The 23,381-nt window shown below is 35.3% G+C and overlaps 2 protein-coding genes across 6 annotated transcripts in view; one reads left to right on the forward strand and one right to left on the reverse strand.

Moving 5' to 3' along the window:
- Positions 1–9,502, forward strand: part of asic1c (acid-sensing (proton-gated) ion channel 1c) — a 102,330-nt gene extending 92,828 nt beyond the window's left edge. For 4 of the 5 annotated variants that reach the window (XM_028020478.1, XM_028020477.1, XM_028020474.1 and 1 more), the window contains exons 10-11: positions 772–824; positions 2,981–9,502. In XM_028020478.1, coding sequence (XP_027876279.1) covers positions 772–824; positions 2,981–3,059 — 132 coding nt within the window. In that variant the 3' untranslated portion in view covers positions 3,060–9,502. The remainder of the gene's footprint in view (positions 1–771; positions 825–2,980) is intronic. The other variant, XM_028020476.1, reaches the window with a different exon arrangement.
- Positions 9,503–10,860: 1,358 nt separating this feature from the next.
- On the reverse strand, positions 10,861–21,745 carry cdk5 (cyclin dependent kinase 5). Its single transcript, XM_028020479.1, has 12 exons — positions 21,443–21,745; positions 21,039–21,127; positions 20,884–20,951; positions 20,689–20,749; positions 20,548–20,604; positions 20,133–20,228; positions 19,802–19,876; positions 16,896–16,992; positions 15,309–15,378; positions 15,141–15,201; positions 14,661–14,741; positions 10,861–14,453 (listed from the first exon to the last, which is right to left on the reverse strand). Exons 1-12 carry the CDS (start codon positions 21,477–21,479, stop codon positions 14,367–14,369), a joined length of 879 nt encoding a protein of 292 aa, XP_027876280.1. The 5' UTR covers positions 21,480–21,745; the 3' UTR covers positions 10,861–14,366.
- Positions 21,746–23,381: the final 1,636 nt, after the last annotated feature.

Raw genomic sequence — 23,381 nt, forward strand, 5'->3', positions numbered from 1 at the left:
GGTACATCGTCTGCAATAAAACGAGCGCTGTACCAGTCTATCATGGTTAAGAGAGAGCAGAACCACAAGGCAACGCTCTTGTTTCACTGACCTATCTACGTTCCTATCTTCATCTACGGTCACAAGCTTAGGTAGTGATCAAAAGAATGAAATTGAGAATACAAGCAGCCAAAATTAGTTTCAATTACAGGGTGTCTGCGCTCTCCCTGAGAGGTAGGGTGAAAAGCTCAGTCATCCGAGAGGGAATTAGAGAAGAGCTGCTGCTCCTCCACCCTTAGATGAGAAGCAGCAGTTTCTCCTCTTCACCTCAACTGCCCAAGCCAGTTGAGGTGGCTCGGGTATTTGGTTAGGATGCCTCATGGAGCATCCCCTGGTGAGGTGCTGCGGGCACGTCCCACCAACAGGAGACCCAGAGGAAAACCCAGGACATGCTGGAGAGACTATGTTTTCCAGCTGGCCTGGGAACACCTTGGGATTCCCCTGGAGGAGTTGGCCCAGGTGGCTGGGGTCTGGGCTTCCTTGCTTAGTCGGTGACCGATGGATGGATGGATGGATGTTTTATTCTGAACTCTCATTACCCCCATTGATCATCAGAACATCTGGATGTTAATAACCAGTCTTTCATAAAATAAAGAGCTTTAAATTTAGTTTGTGGAGACCCTGTAATGCAGTTTCTCCTCAAAGTTTACTTTATAACATTTACATTGTTTTTTTTTTTATTTTCATTTAAATCACCCTCACCCATCTTTCTTTTCATCATGTCTATTCCAGGAGTTTCCAGAGAACCCAACCAGCCCTGGTGTCACGCCTAATCATGCCCCCAGGTAGCACACCCCATTAATAACAGATGCTCCCTCCCATGCTGTCCCTCTCTTTCCTTCATACCTGAGATTCATGCCATGCATCAGTGGTTATAAAATAATTATTTGGCAGTCAAAAAGAGAGGGATGATAAACCGGCTCTGGTGAGCATTTTGATATCTTTTCCTTCGCCAGGACAGGTCAGTCATTCAGTCATGAAGAGTGTGTGTGTTTTTAGGCTCACAAAGAGAGACAGAGTTGGTTGGATTCTCCAAGTGCCTCTAAAATTTACTCTCCACACAGTACAAAACCTGCTCCATCTACTGAGTAATGATGCTTTCCCCATATAAGTTAAAGTACAGCACTCGCATGAAAATAAAACACATATTTACTCAGTTGTACAAAACATTGGGTCACTTGAGATCCATTTGTCTCCCTGCAGTGCAGAGGTCCATTCAGCTGCAATGCATTTCAGGCTTGTGCCAGATAACACCACTATATCATCACATTGTGACGTTATCACAGGCCTGCATGCAATGAGTTTGCCTGACTTACACATGGGTGGTTGCTGGAATAATATTTTTCAGAGTAATAGACAACATCAACAACTTAAAACCTTTGAGTCATTCAAAAAGGGATCTATTATACAGATTAACTGGACACAAAGTGATATATTGCAAGTGTATGTTTCTCTTATTTGTGATGATTACAGTTCACAGCTAATAAAAACCTAGAATCCTGTATTTTCTTTGTAGATTATTAGAATTTTAATTAAGATCAATAAAAAGGACATTTAATCCTGAAATGTTATGACATGATTATGACATGTTATATCTTTCAGAATTACAATCGTCTCCTGACAAATGTCCAGATGGTCATTGACACACCACTCTAAGGATAAACTACAAATTTCATATTGTGAAGCAATATGAAATTTGCTTCACAAGGCATGATCTGCAGCTTTAGTCGGTGTAGTCATAGCAACCGCATGTAAATGCATCCAGAACATGGCCTACAGCTGTGTTTTGCTATTCCTGAACTAGAAAACATCAGAAGTGTCTTGTTTGGGCTCAGGGTAAGAAAAAGTGAACTCTGGATCAGTGGTCCAGACACCATTTCAGTTAAAAGTAAATTTTGCATTTCATTTAGAAAAAATCGCAAATCAGTAAACTCACCTGATCTAAGCCCCATAAAACATTTATGGATTACTATCAAGATGAAGATTAGACACAACCAGAGCCAAGGCTGAATGTGAGATAAAGGCCATTATCAAAGCAACATGGACTTCCTTAAGATGTCAGCAGAGCTGCATGCTGATCACATTCAACACCAATGTGGTAATTAATGAAAATAGATCCATGGACAAGTCTTAAGCACATTTATTGTACAAGTACATGGACATACTTTTCAGTAGATGTTTAAGAATTTAATTTTTTTAATTATTTTTTTATCTGGTCTTGTGAAATATTGAAATAAAATGTTTTCATTAGCTATAAATCATAATCAACTAAATTATTAGAATTAAGTGCTAAAAATATATTACTCTGTGTGATGAATATGTATAATAGATGATTTTCATTTTTTAAATTAAAATTATTGAAATAAATGTTTTTTAAGATATTCTGATTTGTCGAGAGGACTTGTATCTGCATTTATCTAATGAATTTGTTCTTCTGCACTCATAGGGAAATGCAGACATACAGTGTGTTGTTGTGTCAAATTCCTAAATCTTTAGAATTGTACTTTTATTCGTTTTTAATTGTGCAAAAACACAACTAAAAATATGTTGTTTTCTTTCTCCTCTCCCTGCTTTTGTTCATTTCATCCCACCACCACCCCTTTACATATGTAACGTCTCCAAATCTGAATTCATTACTTTATCTTTCTCTACATATGTTTATGTCATTTATCATCTTCAATGAAATATCCTGCCCTTGTGCCTGTCTCAATGATAATCATCTGGCATTTGTTTTCTGGTTTTGATTAATTTCCTCTCACCACATTTGATTTTTTGTTGTTGTTCTTTTTGTTTCTTACGTCCAACTTTCACTTCAATTTTATCTGTTTATCGACTTATTGGTTTCCTCCTTCTTCGCCATCTCTTCCTCCCTTAACCCGGTTGAACTCATCTTCCCTGCTTCCCCTTCCCCACTCTGTTTGTTGTTTTTTTTTTCCTGCAGAGCACATGTGACACCCTCCGGAGTCACTCGGACAGTCTCGGATTCACGCCGAACATGTTACCTCGTCACCCGACTTTAGGCAACTTTGAGGAATTTGCTTGTTGATGACGCAACGCAGGGGCTGGGGCACATTTCGAGACTTGACGGCAAACTGTGAAATAATTTGTGCATTCAACAGATAAGCATTAAGTGTATGCTCAAAAGCAGTATGACAGAAATAGAATATCATCATCAACACACACAAAAAGAGACCACTTCCAAAACAGAACTCAGGTTTAACACCCATGTGAAGGGCATCAATGTTCATTTTATCCATGTTTCATTTTGTACCTTTAGTTTTGTTGAACTGTCACTTTAAATCAAACAATCCGCACAGACAAATCTGTCTAAAAATGGGTCTACGATCTATGTTGAGTTTTGTAACAGCATTATGCCAGTTTTGCTGTGTATTAATCAATTGAGAAAACAACAAATATAGGGACTGGTATGTGCAAAAGTGTTCATTGTTTTCAGTACTGTATCTCCCACCACGTAAACCAGTGCTGTATTCAATAACCATATACTTTTAAGAGGTAATTGTTGGTTGAAAGAGCTTCTAAGACCTGAATGAGAATACATGACTAATGTTGCCTTTTGCTACATTGAGACTATGAAATGTCTCTAATTAGACAACTGTGCTTACTTGACTTTGAAAAAGAGCAGGAACTTCAATATTTGTACATTTGCTAAAGCAGTATGTGTTATTTTACAATTACGGTACTATGTGACATATTGAACCGAAATTTGATTCATTTTCAGTTATTTTTGGTGGTGAAAAAGACATTTGATTGTAACTTTAGCTTATATTAAATTTGTTTTGGATCTTTTATTTATTCTTATTTAAATGTTTGTTGTGCTTTTTGTCCCATTTTGGTTTTTATTTAATTCTCCCTCCCATTTAAATGGATGCTACCCAATTATCAGTTCAAATTACATGTATATGATAATATGTTTAGTCACTTAATAGACAGAATCTTAAAAGCACATATCTGTAATTTAATTCATCATAGTCAACAAGGACATTTCAGCAATGCAAAGGGCCATTTCTTTCACAGTCTTTGTGTCTAATACCTAAAATATTCTTTGTCTGACTCACACACCAGATTTTTCATTTGACAAACTAATTTACTCCTTTTCAGATTTTTCCTCTGAAACAGAAGTCCTACCAGAACACATGACCTAATCAAGTTATGTTTCATATTTGAATTGTGAATTCTAAAATTGTTCTGACACTAAGTAACACGTGGTTCTAATATTTACATATATTGCATTGGTACTTTGGATCAAATGATCTTTGATTGTTGTTTTTTTTTTTCCTTTTTCATATGAACATCTTGGACTGAACTTTCTATGTTCTACACAGTCTTTGAGTGTCCTCAAATGTTCAAATAATATTTTGCTGAACTGATTTGAAAATTAGGTCAGGCTAACCTGCTGTAGCAGCATTCGGCATGCAGATGTGAGCGAATCTTCATCAGTACAGACAATTTGGAAAGTATAGCACTAGAAAAAAATGCTAATATTGAATCATCGCAATGATATTTGTGTAGCATTTACATAAATTTTGTAGCAGTACAGAATATGTGCCAAATATATTGGTTCTCTGAATTGTGACAGTCATGCAAGAAAAATATGTGACATTACTAAAAAAGGCTTTGGCTGCCTGGTTTGGCTAGAGATCAAGTTACTATTTCTGCAGTGCCAGACAGGTAAAAAGGTGATTCTGCAACTTTTGTTTTCTCAAAGTCACATATTGTCATGCACCAGTGAAACATAATGCTGATATGCAATATTGTGATGAAGGGTTTTAAATAGCCCTGTACATTTGAAATGTTCTTCTTGACTTGAAAGAATTGGACAATGGATATTTGCGGTAGATATCCAGTTTAGCTACTAAATGTGAAATTTGACAGAAATGTTAAAATATATTAAATTATTTTAAATCTTTTAAACATTTTTTTTTCCATATAAACTCATTTGTGAGGATCTAGATGTAAGAAAAATAATCTAGATTAGTTATTGTAAGACATTTTGTACAAACAACAACATTAAAAAAACTATTAAAAATGTCTCTTTCAAATTATATGTTTGAAAGCTTTAAGACTATTTGGAACATAGGAGAGGTTTGATTATAAGTTACAGTAGCCTGCCATAATTTCTAGGGTGGGTTTCCTTTCTTCACTATAAACGAGATGTTCTGATCACAGATAAATGTAAATCAGTCCAACAAATACAAAGTTAAATATTGGCACTAAAATTCAGAACAAGAGTAAGATAGGATTTGAAGTTGAATGAAAATACTTTGACAAAACACATAGGAAGTTGTTGAACACATTATTATAAATTTCTACTTTCAAGTTTTATCACTAATTTGTAATGCCTTGCACAATTTATTAATATTTACATTTGATAGCTTTAAAACTTAATTGTATTTTTTTGGGATTATATGTGATAGACCAGCACAATGTTCATATTTTGAGGTGAAAAGGCAAAATATTTTTCGACATTTGGGTGCTGTAACATCATAGACACAATATCAGATGAAGAATATGGTATAAAGAATATAAGGTGAAAAAATTGAAAGAGCTTAAAACAGGATAATCCTAAAGAAAACGTAAAGATGAATATTTACCCAAACACCCTATTAAGTCTGATTTTCAGTTGTTCTACAAAGAAGAATAGGAAGACATTTTTAATGAGGGACATAGTTGGTGGTGAGACAGACCCCTAAAGACCTGCAGCTGTAGTTGCAGTATTGACTCAGGGTGGCTACAAACAAATGCAAGTCACATTTTTCAGATTAAATCATTTTTGCATCTTTTACTTTCACCTAAAACCTATGGACTAATTTTGTCTATCATCTAAAATCACAACAAAGTTACCCTTATGTTTAAGACTCTAATGTAAAAATATGTGAAAAAGTGGGATAAAGCACTGTAATATTTTGGCTGTTGCCATCTGAAAAACTATCAACTAGCACTGTAATGGGGGACTAAAATAAAATAGCAACAGGGACAACAAAAGTGACATCTTTCACTGTGAATGAACAAGAATGATGCCGGATGATACCACAACTGAATGCAAAAAATAGTGAAAGGAGAATGTATTCTAAACTTTTATTTAACTGAAATTTGAAAACACAGGCTTCACACATATTTACAAATATGGGGTCTCAATGGGTTATGAAGAAACACGTAATTCTGGGAGGTAGAGCTGGGTCTCGCCTAGCCGTATCAACTGAAGTGAAAAGATTTTGATGATGTGATGAAATTTACATATACCACTTTCATCTCTGGGGAAAAAAATGGGTAGTTTTCATAAATGCAACATTGATTTGACTTGAACAGAAACTGTTTGGCTCGCTGCTGCCCTTCTTATTTAACCTGTTCTTCCATCATAGTGTCTTAAAGGTATTCAGCAGCACAATCCCATGTGATAGTAATGTATACACTACTAAGAAGAGTTTAAAAAGACTGGTGACATTCCTAAACTTAATAAAAACTTGTAAATACCTGCAGTCAAATGCTAAAAAAAAGTCACAGATACTTATATAAAGCATTGCATATGAATATTCATAAACTGATAAATACACATAGATCTTATTCTTTGTTTATCTATTAATAGAATTTGGATTCTACATCTTTTTGGGGATTACACGCTGACTTATAAAATAATTTGCCTCAAAGCATCATAACCATGCTTCGCAGCACTACTCAGTTTGGTTGATTTATAAAGAGCTACACTGTACAAATTGACCACTGTATACAAACATTATTATCCCAGAAAATGTAATAAGTCACAAATAACAGTTTGTGATGTATAAATGATCTAGTATAATAAACTATATTTACCCATCCATGCTTAAGTACACAACTTTTCTTATCTTGGTGTCATGCTTCTTCCTCTGTTTCACTGTTATTTAAGTCCTTGTCTCTCAAATATCGGACCTGTAGGTACTGAGCAAAAAGTCTCAAACCCACCTTTCTCTTTCTTTCACGTGAAAGGTTTTATATGTAACAGTTTCATTTTATGGTGTTCAAACAGCTGTAGCTTTATTACGTTGTAGTTTGTGTATTAGATGACTGTTGATGTGAAGCACAAACCCTTGGAAATTAGCCATCGCTTGAAAGCCAATGATGGGATGTCTGTGATCCTGACAGCCTTGTGTGGCTCTAATTTAAAATGACACACACTGTTAAATATGATGTGCCCTTGGCTCTGACAACAGGAACAGGAAAGGAGCTACCTTTAAGGCAGACATTTTAAGAGGTTTTACATTTTCAGGACAAAAAAAAGATAAATGGAGTTGCAATAAAAGCAATAAAGGTAGATGTGGTTATGAGAGTGGTGTAAAGAAAAGGAGAGGTACTTGAGCTACATGAATATAGGTAAATGTCATTAAATTAGAATATTGTTGGTGGATTTATTTCAGTAATTCCATCCAGAAAGGAAACATATTTTTAGCAGTTATTGATGTTATTGATATATATACAGTATATATATATATATAATTCTGGTCCACAGTCACTAAAAATCCAGTATTAATTACATAAGTCCAATAAAAACATTTTTATGAAAATGCTATATCATTATCTATGCAATCAAAAAATATAATTGCTGGAAAAGCTAGTTAGTCACAGAGTCCTGTATCTGAGCATTATATTGGAAAATTCAATGAAAGGAAAATCTTTGTGAGAAAAAGGTGCACAAGCAACAGGGTTAATAGGCTTGAGATTATAAAACAAATTGTTAGGACAGTGCTGATTCAGAGACAATGTCTAAAGCATCATACCCAGGCTTAAAAAGGGAATATTGCTCAATGGTCCAAAGTCTTCTTTTTAGTTTGAAGTACATTTTGCATTACTTTTAGCAATCAAGGTCCCACAGTCTGGAGGATATGGTGCAGAATCCAAGTTGCCGGACATTCAATTTGAAGTTTTGATAGTCAGCAGTAATTTGATATGTCCTGTTCTAGTGTTGGTTCACTGCCTGTTTTCTAAGTTCAAAATCAGCACAGCCAACTATCCAGACATTTTATAGCACTTTATGACTCCCTGTGCTTAAAAACTATAAGGAGATGGTGATTTTATCTATCCTCTAGACTTGTCTCCATCCCACACTACTTTAATTACCAATACTAGTTTAGTGATCAGGATATTACTATACTCGATTCACCATCAATCTGGATTGCCCTGAGCCCCACCGAGAATAAAGATTACAGGAAAGAAGAGAAAGACAATCACCAAACTTAACCCAGCAGACAAGCTGAAGGTCAATATGAAAACAGTCTGCATTCCTTAACACGTCAGTAGAGCAACGCCGCCTCATAATGCATTGAAGCAGAAATACATGCAAAAGAAGACCTGACCGAGTATAAAGTACAGTACATAGACATGCTCTTCAGTGGGCTAACATTTTTGTATTAAACATTTTTTATTGGTCTTATGTCCTAATTTTACAAAAATAACATTGTTCTGTATTTTTATTAGCTGAAAGTCATAATCTTTAAAGTCACCAATGGTAAATGTTTAAATATATTGCAGTGGTTATTAACTTTATATAATATGATATAGAATTACTGAAATTAATTTATCAATTACATTCTAAATTAATGACATTAAACAGTATTAAGCAGCAGGAGTGGATGTTAACAGAAATCTGCCAATTGTAACACAAAGGTATGAAGGTGACCATTGTATAAAATCCATTACCATCCAAACATTTAACACAGAGGTGCCAATTCTTGTTACACTATGATGCTGCTCTGATGATGCTGCATTGCTCTGATGGATTTGGGTGGGAGTCAAGTTACTAGGAAAAAACAAAAAAAGAAAGAAACTGACTCAACTTTTCTGCATACTATGGAGATCCCACATGAGGGCTTTGTTGGAATGTCCCAGGTCTTTACCTCTAACCCCAACCCCTGCCTTATTACATGTAAAAGAACAGCAGAGTGTACCTGAGCTGGCAGAAATCATCAATGAACTTCATGAAGTTGATATTTACTGCATAGCCATAGTCAAAATACAAGTATTCTAAACAAACTATTTTATGCTAATATTTTACAGCAAATCACACATTTTCTCCTTGCATGATATCATTATGTATTCCTAATATATCACATCTATCAATGTAATGATAGCTATGCTGTTCACTTTGTATTGTCCAAGGTGTATTTCTGGAGTCAGATGAATCAAAAAGAGTTTTCTCCACATCTTTATGAAACGTATTTGACAATAATACACACAAACCTCTTAGCTATTTTAGCAAAGGTTGTTTAAATATATTGCAGCTTAAACTGAAGCTAAGGTGTGCCTATAAGACGGATTCTTACAGGTGATATCATTTTATCCTACCTGACACAAGCATCCACAAATATCTGGAGACCTGGAGTTGTTTCATCTGGCTCTACATGCACTATGTGTATTTTACTGTAGATATGTGATTTTAACTCTGTACATTAAATAGTTATTACACACTTGACTATGTGGTTGCCCATAAATTAAAATGTTTCCCCTTTTTAAAGATGTTGACTGACAGATGGCATCTGTTTTGACACATCGGGTATTCGACATGTAGAAGAAAAACAAATATGGATACACTATTTGTTGGGGAGGAGGGAACAAGAAATGTCTAATTTGTATATTTAAAATAAATTCCTGCACAAGTCTACTACTGAAAATGAGTTTGCAATTGGCAGTCTTAGCAGACCAGGTTTCTGCAAGTTAGAAAAACTGGACACGCAAGAGAGTTGTTAGCACAGACCTTCAAGAAGTTAAATTAAGATAGGTTAATCCCATATGAAAATTATAAATGATGAATTTAGAATTTTCACATGTCTGAAATTTTTTATCTGCCTGTATGTAATTGGAAGGTTGCAAAAGAAAAACTTGCAAATAGACCAAAACTGTCAGCAGCTATTCAAGGATGTTGGAACATGATTAATGAAGAAAACAGGTTTCTTTTTAAATTGTCTCGATATAAACCTTTCAGAAAAGTTAAAGAAAAACATTTACATTGTTATGGTATACTTTACAAAGCCAGACTATTCAGCCGTTCCCTCTCATATCTGAATCAAATATAGATTCAGTGCCATTTGGTAAACTATGAATGTCACTTTATAATATTCACAACTTTACAGGTTACGTTGTTGTAGAAAACATAAAATCAAAGACTATTATTGTTAAAAGTATAAATGTTTTGCAAGCACAAAAAGCTAAAACTGTTTAGATAGAATCAAAAATTTCTTATCTATGACATTTAAAATATATATCACATTATCACGTAATTGATACCTGGACGAAATTATCTTTAAGGTGCCAAGATTCTTTAATATTTGTTGTACAATTATGGATAAATAAAAATTACAAAAACCGATGATGCTGAAGTTTGATTTAATTTGTAATTTCACATGTATTCATCTAAAATAAACCAGGTTGACAGCAGCTTTTTATCCTGCTAGGTTTTAAAATATTGAATAACTCAGGAGTGAATGATTTCTCACAGAAAAGAAAAGGTGCATCCTTTTTTACTTAGCTAAATATGGATTCTTAATGGCTTTAACATAAAGTCACAATGTTTGTCCAAAATTCTAATAATGATTACAAATACAGAAGCCAAAGTGCAAAATTCATCCTTCATTTAAATAAAGCTTCTTATTGCTGCTGTAATCCACAAAACAAAGAAGCAATAAAAGAAGTTGGTTGTGTTTTTTTCTTTATAATTTAAGTCAAAAGCACGCATCCTTCAAACATTTTAAATGCTTAAAATGTTACTAAAATCCAACATATCTACGCAACTACTGAGAATACAATTCTGTACCAACTAAAAGTTTTGCTACATTTTTAAGTAAAAGAAAACGGACATTCCATGTTTAATAAATACATGCACCCATTAACTATTTTACATAAATCCAATGAAGGAAAAATATTTTCCCCAGTGAGACAGTTGCCTTAGATACCACTCAATCTGTTGGCTTTTAATAGCAAAAGCATCACTGTAATCATCTGGAGTGGAATAAAATAGTTAACTGTTAATACGGCAATTACTACACAGAAAAAGCTCACGATGCAAAACAACAGTTTACAGAATTAGATGTGTTGTTTTCTCTTTAAACTAGTAGAAAACCATAAAAAAGCATTGCAGAGATAAACTGTGTCAAAATAGTAAATGTTTCACAAATGGCCATCATGTAAATATTGGTCTACTTAGTAATAGCTGTATTATTCGGAATGTCCGTGCTTAATGTGTAATAATCTTCAAAACTATTGTGACACAGTGCACAAATATAAATACAAAGATGGAAATAAAAAGCCTGAGAATAAAAACTTATAATAAGTTGCTTTTCATACTAATCTACAATGGTCTGGGAACAAACACTTCTGACACAATTAAAGTATAAGAAACGGTAAAAGTATGAAGTCCTCAGAGTAAAAATAGCCTGCGGTCTTTTCATCCTTCTTTGTGTTATTTCTTGGAAAATTGTTTATTTGGTAGCAGTGACAGCTGGGGAAAATAACATCTGCAGCTAGTTTAACCTCAAGAGAAAAGAACAAGTTTATACTCAGAAAAATTTAATGAAATTCTACAATTTACTGTAGCAGTTCTGAGGAGGAAGGTTGCTGCTTCCCTGTGATAAGTACTTAATGAAATCCTTACTTCCTGGAAGTCTGATTAAAAAAAAGTAAAACTGTCAAAAGGGGGAAGCATTTGCACAGGTCTATAGAGTTTCTAAGCTCCTGATAAATTATTGTAACACTATGGTGGACCGCATTAGCTACCCAGGGGGTCAGCATATTAGCAACAGCAAAATTTAACAGGGAGAAAATAAAGTATTCAAATCAATAAATAACTGCACCAAAATACCTTAAAGACCACGGAGATATAAATCGAATGAACACTGATAACAGGATTTTAACAAAAAAAAAGTTGGCTTTTAATGTGGATATTAGTCACATGTGGCACCTGCCTATATGATAAGGCAGGTGGTTCCATTAGTGCTTTGGCTGATTGGTGCATGAATATTGATAAGCCCCTCCAGGCAGACCTATTAAAATAGGAGAATTCAGAATCTGTCAAAAGATTGTAGGCAGATAACTCTCTTAGGTTCTTTACTTAGTGTAAATATGGACCAGTTGGTCACTGGGGCTGAAGCTAACAGCTAGTCTAAAAAGGAGGCCAAACCCAAAGCGGACTTTTAAAGCAGTTACAATCTCAAAAACATTACAGTGGCTTATTCGAACTATTTACACAAAGTATATGTCAGTGATTTAACAGAAGATGGAAACGGGAGAGGCAAAGCACTTCCTGTATAAAACTCATACTAAAAGCAAAAATACTAAGATTTTTTCCACAGCTGGAAATGGGCCTGTTCTCCAGAAGATTAATGGATGGACACTTTATTTGTCCTATATAACCATTCATCATGACTGTTTAGATCACCTCATGCAGATGTGACATGTTTTAAAGTTAAATAGTGCTCACATAAATTGTGTTGCTTTTGATATTGAAGTTTTAAACTATACGGATCCACTTTATTCTGGGGTCCTCTGAGCTAGCTGCTAGCGTCAGCAACCAGGGATAAAAAAAATCTGAATTTAACCAAATGGACACAGGAAAGGTATGCACTGCAGGTAAGATATTTACTCATAAGCTTTACCACTTTACAGGACCACATATGTATTAACCTTCCCTTTAAGCCAGGCCTGCACCCTAATGGACATTAGCATCAGTAGAGAGGGTTGGAGGGACTGGAATGGAAATGTAAAGTGGGGACAGTGCATGAAGCATACAAATCTAATCAACAAGGCTGCTGTCATGCTGCTGATTGATGCAAGATAAGCTGCTTGTATGTAAGCACACACTGATGCTTCCCTGAGCTGCCTCTAAATTACCAAAGTGGAACAGCAACAGCTTCGCAAGAACACCAATAAGGCATAAACAAAGTCCGAAATAATTTATATATAGTGCTACACAGTTTTGTTCACAAGTTTATATATACTCATCATGGGCAATAATCAAACTTAATAGAAATTACTTGAACAGCATTGTTACAGTCCAGATAGAAAACTTTGACCTCAATAGGAAGGAGTGTGTGTGCGTGGGGTGGGGTGGGGTGGGGGTGGGGATCTAAGAACATGGTCAAGCGGAATAATGCTGGAGACCTTTCTCTATTTTTCAATTCCACCTCAACCCAACAGCAAGCTGGTTAAAACTGTTCCAACAGGACAGCAATTCAAGCAAACATCAAACTGAATTTGGCTTGGATAAAGCTGACTTAAAAAGGCCTGACCTAAACTACGCAATTATACTGAAAAGCTGAGTGTGTGCCAGGAGACCAAGCAACTTAAACTAGTAACATTCTGCCACGATGAGTGATCAAATATGCAAGAAACTTCGTCAGGAAAACGGAAATACAGTGGTCCTGTATTTACCACTGTAATTTACTACAGGACTATATGATTTGAACCAATAAGTTTTTTTATTCTGTTATAAGATATTAATCTTATTTCTTGAATTCTTTATTTCGTGAATTTTTTCACTTCTACCCTTGATTTTGTAGAAAAAATTTACTGAAGCTGTATATCGCATAAACAATCCATCCTAGAAAACAGCAGTTTAAATAATTTATTAACAGCCTCAAATTAATATATTACAGATGATAAGCGTATAGAAACCCCTGACTGGAACTGTATACATATCAATCATAAAAGTTCCTAAACAAACAAGTTGTTCAAAGCTGACTTACTTTCAGTCGTACTTCCACACCTGCAAATATAAATATATCAAGTATGGGGACTACCAACACTTGCACTGGTCTCTACAGGTGTTAAGACTTGTGTAAGCAAAAAAGAACTACTGAAACACAATCCATCAGGAATAGAAACTACATCTCAACAAAGGCGTGTGAGTGACTGATGCACTAAGTACAAGCACTTTGGCAGGCATCTGACGTTAACTCACCAAATTATATGACCATAGATTACAAGGGAACACTAAAGAAAATCGATAGAAAACAGTTTGTTGCTTTGAGAATTTAACTTAAATAGACAAAAAAGAAAATCTATGACTATAAAATGTATTAAATGTAACCTCGCCCTCATTGGTGCTAATTAACTTGGAGTGATGTTTGAACCAAATTAAAACAGGCTTTTAACTTAAAAGACCCTAAAGCTTAGCGGAGCCACTGGGGCTTTGTTCCACACAGAGGCACAACAGAATGAACTGCATGGGAGTGTCAGAATCCCAGTGAGGGATTTGCCTTGTTGAGAATCGCTCCTAATGACCAAACAGAGTGAAGGATGATTGATTCTTGCGGCTGTGGCTCGGTGACAGGCAATTTAGCATTTTAGGGCGGGCAGAAATCTGCGAAGTAGGGGTGCTGCAAGGCCTCTTCAGCTGAAATCCTCTGAACGGGATTACACTTCAACAGGTTCTGGATCGGGTGAAACAAAACATTTTTAATGAGTGAAAAACAACAACACTGATTCATGTGAGCAAAAATGTAAATCAGCAACAGCTTTGCATAAGTTTGCTGCTGTAACTGAACACATAGCACAATTAATACAAAGCGACATCTTCAAACTGCCTTAGCAGATTGTTGCTGCAGAACAAGACAAAACAACTAAAATGTTTGAAGTACCTGCAGTAGATCCCTTCCTGTGCTACTTAGTTTAGGAACCACATTCACAAGGGAGGTGGTAGCTGGATACATGGGATATGGCTGGAGAAAAGCAAAGTGTATATATATATTAGAAGTCTGGAAGTATACAGGTGCATACAGCTATAGTTCATGCCTTATGAACTTCCCCAAAGCTCCTGAGTAGGCTTTGCTTCTTTACCCTCTCAAGCCTTTGATTATAGCTGTTACTTGCGTCTCTTACTATTACACTTTTTCCCCTTCATTTAACTTTCCATTAACATACTTGAATATAACAGCCAGGTTCTTTACAATTGTTCTTTTGTCGACCCACCTTTGTCTGCTAGGCATCTGTCAATTCAGCAGTGTTTCTTATGATTATGTAGAACATAAGATAATATTCTTGTAGTTAAAATGATTTTGTATTAGTTTGTATTAAATTTTTTGGTGTCATTATTGACAGTTTGACAATAATAAATGTACCTTATAATCAGGAAGTTTTGTCATTGTTGGCCACTGTTCCTCAGTAGGTGTGCCCAACAATGTACAAAGCGGTTAAAGAAAATGTTTAAAACAAAGTGTGACATCAAATTATTGACAATGTTCACTTCTTCTTGCCAACACTGAAGTAACTTAAAAAAGAAAGGATATCTGAAGATTCTTTTCAACTGGTCATCCACATCATTGCCAGGGAATAACGGCCTTCCAGCATTAGCCAGCTCTAAAACAAGAGAAAAAGTTCAAAACAAACTGATTTAGTACAAAATAAAATGCACCACAGAAAATTGTTTTGGTCACTGGATACTTAATAGAAGCTTAAATTGTTTTCCTCCTGATAGAGAATTTTAAACACTCAATTTTTTACGTATTTACCACAATATGTACCCCCAGTGTTTTCAATCAAATATAATCATCATCTATTAATAATTCATCCAAGTCCACACAACCTTATGACATCCAAATGGGAGTAAGCAGTGCCCCCAACTGGTAAACTGATCACCTTGAACCGCATAGACTCACATTTTTCACTTCCTAATGAGTCTTTGCTCTGCTGTTTCTTATTGATCTTTGTCTATCAAAGCCTTGTTCTCCTTAAATTACTGCAGTGAAGCATGCCAAACGCAGACAGCAGCTATAAGGACGAACACATCGAGATGTCATCTGTTTGATGCAACTGTATATCTGAAAATCTCAGGATTTTTCTTCCAGTTATTTTTGAACATCGTCACAAAAGTAGAAACTTGTTTTGTTGTATAGCAATGAGACAAATGGTAGAGAGCACCAGCTTACCTCTGATCATATGCAGTGGTCACATAATACTTTTAGACTTCTTAACAGTGCTATTCTCACTGCCATAACTGTAATGCATTAAAAATCACTACAGTAGTAAAATAATGACACAAGGCTCCTTTACATAACTTGCTGACATTTTTCCAGAGTGATAAAAATCAGATTTTTTATTATGGATTACACAAATCAGTCTCCAAAACCCTCCTACATCAGAAAATGCAATTTCTGACCATATTTTATTGTCTGATTATTCTTCAGTAGGTAGAAAGGATCTTTTTTCAACAGATGAGAAACGGTGCAACTCTGTCTGCTATTCAAAGGATTTGTTGTTACAGAGTTACAAAAATGTAATACTGAATAAACTTTGGGGTATTTGGAGCATACATTTAAAAAAATGTTCACAGGAGAAACACAAACAAATCTGAACCACCATAGCAAAAAAACTAACATTTCTGTGACAAGGCCTTTATCAGGCAAAGATATTTTAATCCACTTTCAACTGATGATGGCTAAGAGACTAAAATATCTAAACGATATTTGGATATTAAATTTTAAGTAAACATTTAGAATAATATGCTTTATTATCCATCTGTTTTACTATCAAATGAAGAATTTCAGTACAGCAATTATCTTTTCCCAGTTCTCAAATATAAACACCTTTGCATTTACTCTTTCCACTTAATGTACAGCTCTTCATAAATAAACCAAGCCTGACTTTCTCGTACGCGTGGCTATTTAAGCTTTTATGAGCATCATGAGACAGAGCCCTGACTGCAATAATTAATTCCTGCAATTAAATGAGCTCTGTGCTTATGCGAATGAATCATGCATTTTTAATCCTGCCACTGTGTTTTATTTTTTTCTCACAAGAATAAACCAAAAGAGGCAATCATATTATAACTCAATCTTTTTAATGGCAAAAATGACAACAAAAAAAAGAAAACAAACCTGCAAATATGCAGCCAGCTGACCACATGTCAATAGAGGTAGAATAAAGTTTAGCACCAAACAACACATCTGGAGGTCGGTACCACAACGTCACAACCTGCAGAGAAACCGAACCACAATGTAAGGATTAACAAATAGTCAACAGCTATTGCAATAAAAGTGCAATAAAAGACTGAACTGCTTGTTTTTTAAGATTAAAGTTAATTTTGTTCCTTTTGTACCTTTTAGTTAAGAGACTAACATAAAACCCAACTGAAAAACTGAAGAAAACGTACAAAAAAAGTTTAAAGGATAAACAATAACAGTCAAAAATATAGAATAAAACAAGATGGCAACATTGTTTCTGGAGAAAAAAAAGAACCCAGCAGCTGACAGGTAAGGATAAATGGGACAAAAGGCAAGGAGCACAGCTTCTTTTTCTGTAGCTAAGCAGCAGTTTGTAACACCTTAAAATGATCATTGCCTGAGTTTTATCGCTGTTCCAGAATCAGAGCAATTCATCCAGCATACTTTCCTTAAAATCAGACAATCGGTTTCAAGATGAACAAAAAAAAAGAAAAAAAAATTGATTCTAGACAAAAAATGGCCCCATTTGAAGGGTCATTTGTTATTTGCATTGATTAATATGTCACAGAGTTCCTGTGCTGATAAACTAATGGCCATAAGAAATGCCATAAAGAAAATGACTGAAATGACATAATGAGGTTGAACAGAGCAGCTTCAAAGCAGTTGCTATAATTGGCATTTTTTTTCCTCATCAGAAACACTTTGTCCAGCTGTTCCAGGAATATTATTCAATGAAACTGAGCTGCAAAGCATCAGTTAACCCCATCGTGAAGCGATACAGTAGGTCTGCCATAGAAAGGAGTAAATTATATTGGAAATGGAAGTTTTACTTCAGTTGGCACGGGTTTAATTAATCTTCACAAGTACCCAGACTTTAACCCTTTCTTTGCATACGAAATGGAGTATGATCTAGATAATGACATCAGATTTAGAAAGAATAGTTTAGAGATAGACTCTAAACCCATAAGCTATTTCAAAAGTGAAAGTCCCTTGTGAGTTTCTGGAGTGGATTGATCTGAGTTCTTGTGAATGACATGTTTATAGGGATTTCTGATTATAAAAACACCACCAAATTTTGGGACACAGATGATTACTTAGGCAAACAACATAAAGCAGCAGAATAATAGTGAAATATTATTAAGATAAATATAAATAATGAGTAAAAATATCTTTCTGCACATATTTTATAAAAAAAACTCCTTTTCCTAAATCTTCAAAGGTCTTGGCATATAACAATAACCATAAAGCATAACCATCAACTTTTTTTTCAAGAATTACATTGAACATTCACATTTCTTATAGCAATTTCTGACTAAGTTGTTTCCTCTTAGAACCCCAGAGAGAGTGAAGTCAATGTGTTCATGTACAAAACATACAAAATAATCTCTAGAAATGCTCTGATTTCAAACTCTCTGTGCTTTAAGCTCAATTCCCCTATGGATTTTTAGTTTTTTCCATTTTCACATCAGCTGTGTCGCCAAGTCCATTGTGCTCACCCCTTACGTCACTCAAACAAAACCAGTGTGTCTACTTAACTTTGTCAGCACTATCCAATGCCTTGGAAAACCATTAATAAATCATAATTTGTCATATTAAAACAACAATGAGTAGTAATAGAGAGTTTTGTGTGAAAGATAGGCAAATATAAAACACCTAATAACTGAAGCAGATAAAGAAAATACATGGTTTTCAGTTAAAAAAAAAACTTGAGAAAACTGAGGCATAAAGATGCAAAACTTAGTCCTTTTTAATCTGATACCCATAAATAAAACCCAGTTCAACCAATTGTCTTTAAAAGTCACATATAAATAAATAGATTCCATTTGTGGTCCTGTGAAGACCTATTCTGACTTTTTTAGTACATTGGTGAACAGTTTCATGAAAACACCAGGCAAATTCAAATCCAAGCAATAACGCAACTTACTAATTACATGTTTCCGTTACCGCTGAAACACATCGCCTCCAACTTTAACTCACACGTGGCTCTCCAAGACAGTGCACAGTGGTTTTCTCTGAGCGGCAGATGTCTGTCTAATCATCGGTAAAAGAATCCCGCTGCATAAATCATAAGAAATCCAATGGCGACATGTAAATTCAGCAGCGCTTCGCTTTCACAGACGATGGGGACTACGTCTAACTTTTATCGTCAATTAGAAAAGAAGCTCAAAGAAAGGTAAGCTATGTGTATGTAATTTTAGCAAAGTTAGCTGTGCAGGGACAAATTGTATTTGCTATGAAAAAACGTTGTCACTCACTGTGCTGAATTATAATGCTCAGGTGATGACTGACGAGTTGCATATATGGGACAACGCTGTGACCAAAGTCAGCAATATAGTGATGTGACATTCACGAACGATCCAATTCTTCTGGATGGCTCTTTACTAAGAAGATAGGCCTGGAGCCTCACTGAGAGCCATTCTTTGTTCTTGTAATGCAGTAGCTATTATTATTCTATTTAATTATATACACTGATATTTATTTAATTAGCAAATAAATAAAACACAGGAACAGAAGAGCCCGCAGAGCATGCTCATTGCTCTTTGATTATTTTCTTCACCTGTCATAGTGGCAGACATTCTAGCACTGTGCTGCCTGGCTACATACAGCAAGAGAGAGAGTGAGAACAGTCATGGTGCACGCTTTGTGCTTGACTACTTCTTGCAAAGTAAATTTACACAACACAAACTGTAGTTAAAACTTTTAAATCAGCCAGGAAGCTGATCTCCGATCTCTGACTTAGTTTCCTTTACACTGCCCACAGCAGCCTAGAATTCTGCTCTTTAGCCTTATTTTTTCTACTGGAAACAGAGTACCTGCAATATTAATTATGCATAACTTACCTCTGCTGAGTAACATCTCACAGGAATGCCAAAAGCTCGAGCCAACCCAAAGTCAGCAAGCTTCAATTCCCCATTCTACAGATGAAAAAACAGAGGTGGGTATTCTATTATAATTTTCAGAATGGTCCTTACAGTCCTACATACCAACAGATTTAGTCGTGTCTTTCTAGTTACTAAATAAGTATCTCCTAAAAAAGGTCACTAAGAGAGTAATACACATCTAACAGTCGCACTGCAATACTTCTGGTTTTAACATTTTCAAAGCAGCAAGTAGACTGGCCCATACTGGAGCCAATGTTTACCATAAGCCATGTCAAAGTCTGAAACTCACTCTGTTGATGAGAAGATTTTGTGGTTTCAGATCTCTATGAAGAACGTTTCGACTGTGACAGAAAGCGAGGCCTTTCAACAGTTGGTACATGAACGACTGCAGAGTAAAGACAGGAATATTCAGTTAGTTTTTACTTTTTAAAAGCTGTAACAAACACGATGATAAAAATGTCAAACATTAAGCTGCCTTTAAAAAAGAAAGACAAAAATGCATAGCACATTTCAGCAACAGGTGCTTTACATTATAAAAACACAAAAACACAAAGTCATACAAAACGCAGTCAACAATTGAAGCATTACATTTTGTAAAGTTCCACTGTTACACATGAAAATGTTGATTGTTTCACTTATAATCCATAGTAGGAAAAAAATAATACAGTAGGGTTTTTCTCAGATGCAGTGTCCTTATTTCTCACCTTCACGGTTTCAGGATCTAGATCCCCATTACAGCTGTCAAAATATTTCTTCAAATCCTGCAATGAATCACAAACATATGGTCTTTTAGCCATCAACCATAGTTACCAAATTCAAGGGTTTAGACTGGCTCAGTAACTCACCTGATCACAATATTCAAAAACCAATGTTAACTTCTTGTCACTGTGCAACACATCATGCAATCTAAAATAAAAAAAATACAATTAAGAATGTTCAATGTTGCTGATTTCAGGTTAAAAAATGAGAGCTATTAACAGCTCACAAGTAAATCACACAAAGCATACAAGTATAGAGAAAAATACAAGCAGCAGGCTTACCTGACAATGTTTTTATGCTTTAGTTCTTTCAGAAGACAGATTTCTCTTAAAGCAGAACTTGGCACCCCCTGTAAGCAATATACATTGTGATTTAGCATTAGCATCTGCTGAACGCCCGTCACCGAACAGTGCAACTGTCAACAATGTGTCCAAACCTCGTCGTCGTCGTCCAGCCTGACCCGCTTTAATGCCACGATTTCATGCGTTTCTCTGTTTTTAGCTTTGAAAACAGTTCCATACGTACCTACAGAATAAACAAGGCCCCATTAACCACAGATAGCACTCCACTGTCGATGAATTGCATAGCAACTCAAGCTAGCAACCTTCCTATCGCCAGCTGAATTCAACATCCTAAAATTAAATTGTAAACGAACCGATTTCAAATGTAGTTAAAAAATGGTAGAAACAGCACAGGATGAAATGTCCAGGGAGGGCCAGTAAACACGAGCATATATTTGACAGTCTAGTTAAAATCATAAAGTTCTATAAAACCATTGCTATGCTAGCATTAGCTGCGGCTAGCAGATGTTACCTTATGTTTTTTTAAGACAAAACTTACCCTCTCCAATTTTTTCAAGCTTTTCATATTTCTGCATATTTGGTCAGTGAAGCCAGCCTTGAACTAGCTTGCAAGCCAACGACCAACAAACCCCCCAAAATGGGGTAGACAAAATGAAACGGTATCTACTGACGCTAGCTAAATCTGGCTGCACTTGATGCTTGTAGTCGGATTGCAGACAGTAGCACAACTATCTTTGTTGCCATCTAGAGGTAGGCAGGGCGAACTGCAATGTGACAGCATGTTACTGGTTCTAGTGGTTCCTACTTTTCACCATTGGCTTTAAAAATGGGACAATGCATACTTATTAATATTTAATACATGAGGTTATAGTTAAGGGGCTAAATTCCAGCTTTAAATTAGTAGGTCGATGATGCTAATACACAGAAAATACAAAAGAATTATGATGATTTTGCTTTGCTGATATTAAACATCTTAGGGGTGTCAAACTCCAGTCCTCAAGGGCCAGTGTCCTGCAACTTTTAGATGTGCCTCTGCGGCACCACACCTGAATAGAATAATTAGGTCATTAGCAAGGCACTGGAGAACTGATCTACACAAGGAGGAGGTAATTAAGCCATTTCATTCCAGCGTTTCGTACCTGTGAGGTAATATGTTTAATTGGTTATGGGATTTTTTAAGGGATAGAAATATTCAAGTTAAAATAGGATGTCAGTTTTCGGAAATATGTAAAATAGAAAATGGAACCCCTCAAGGAAGTGTGGTAAGTCCAACATTATTTTCAGTTATGATCAACGATATTTTTAAAGAAATATCCATTGGTTTTGGTAAGTCACTTTTTGCTGATGATGGAGCATTATGGAAAAAGGGAAGAAATGTGGACCATCTTATTGTTAAAATACAGGAAGGTATAGATAAAGTGAGTAAGTGGGGAGTAAAGTGGGGCTTTAAATTTTCAATTGAAAAGACAAAAGTAATGTTTTTCACAAATAAAAAAATAGGGGTTGATAAAAAGTTGTGTTTATATGGGAAAGAGTTAGAAAGGGTTGATTGGTTTCGTTTTTGGGAGTAGTTTTTGATAAGAAACTAACTTTCGGAAATCACATAGAACATATTATGGAGAAGAATAAAAAGGTTCTAAACATTATGAGGTGTTTAGCTGGGTTGACATGGGGTGCAAATTTCGATTCCCTTAGAAATATATATGTGTCTCTAATTAGATCAAGAATAGATTATGGGAGTGTGGTGTATGGATCAGCAGCTAAAGCTAGGTTAAAAAAGTTAGATGTTATTCAAGCCCGAGCACTGAGAATATGTTTAGGGGCAGTTAAATCAACACCAATATGTGCATTACAAGTAGAGTCAGGAGAAATGCAATTATGCATTAGAAGACAGCAGCTAATGGTAAATTATTGGATAAGTTTAAAAGGACATAATGCAGATCGCCCGGTTAAGAAATTATTAGGAGAGTGTTGGGAAAGAGGAAAGAAACAAATGGATAGTTTTGGGTGGGTTGGGGATGATAGAGCGAAAATTTTTAATGTATATTATAAGGAATTTAGTCCAACTGTATTGTGGCCTTTGAGACCGACATGGACTTGGAAATATATTAATGTAGACAGAACACTAACAAATATTAGGAAAAGGAACACATTAGATACTTGCCAAGAATTTTATAATCAAATGCAGAATAAATATAATGAATATTTGCAAATTTATACGGATGGGTCGAAAGACCCTAAAAGTGAAGCAACCAGTATAGCTGTAGTGATTCCTGAATTAAAGATTAGTATTTCAAAAAGAACATCTGATTATTTGAGTGTATTTGCGGTAGAACTAGGTGCTATTTTAGTAGCTTTAGAATGGGTGGAGGAAACTGATAGGAATAAAATAATAGTTTGTAGTGACTCTCTATCTGCGTTGACGAGTATCGGAAAGGGACGTACAAAAAATCATCAAAATATTTTATATGAGATTA

This window comes from Xiphophorus couchianus, chromosome 6, assembly GCF_001444195.1.
Source record: "Xiphophorus couchianus chromosome 6, X_couchianus-1.0, whole genome shotgun sequence".
Lineage (NCBI taxonomy): Eukaryota > Metazoa > Chordata > Actinopteri > Cyprinodontiformes > Poeciliidae > Xiphophorus > Xiphophorus couchianus.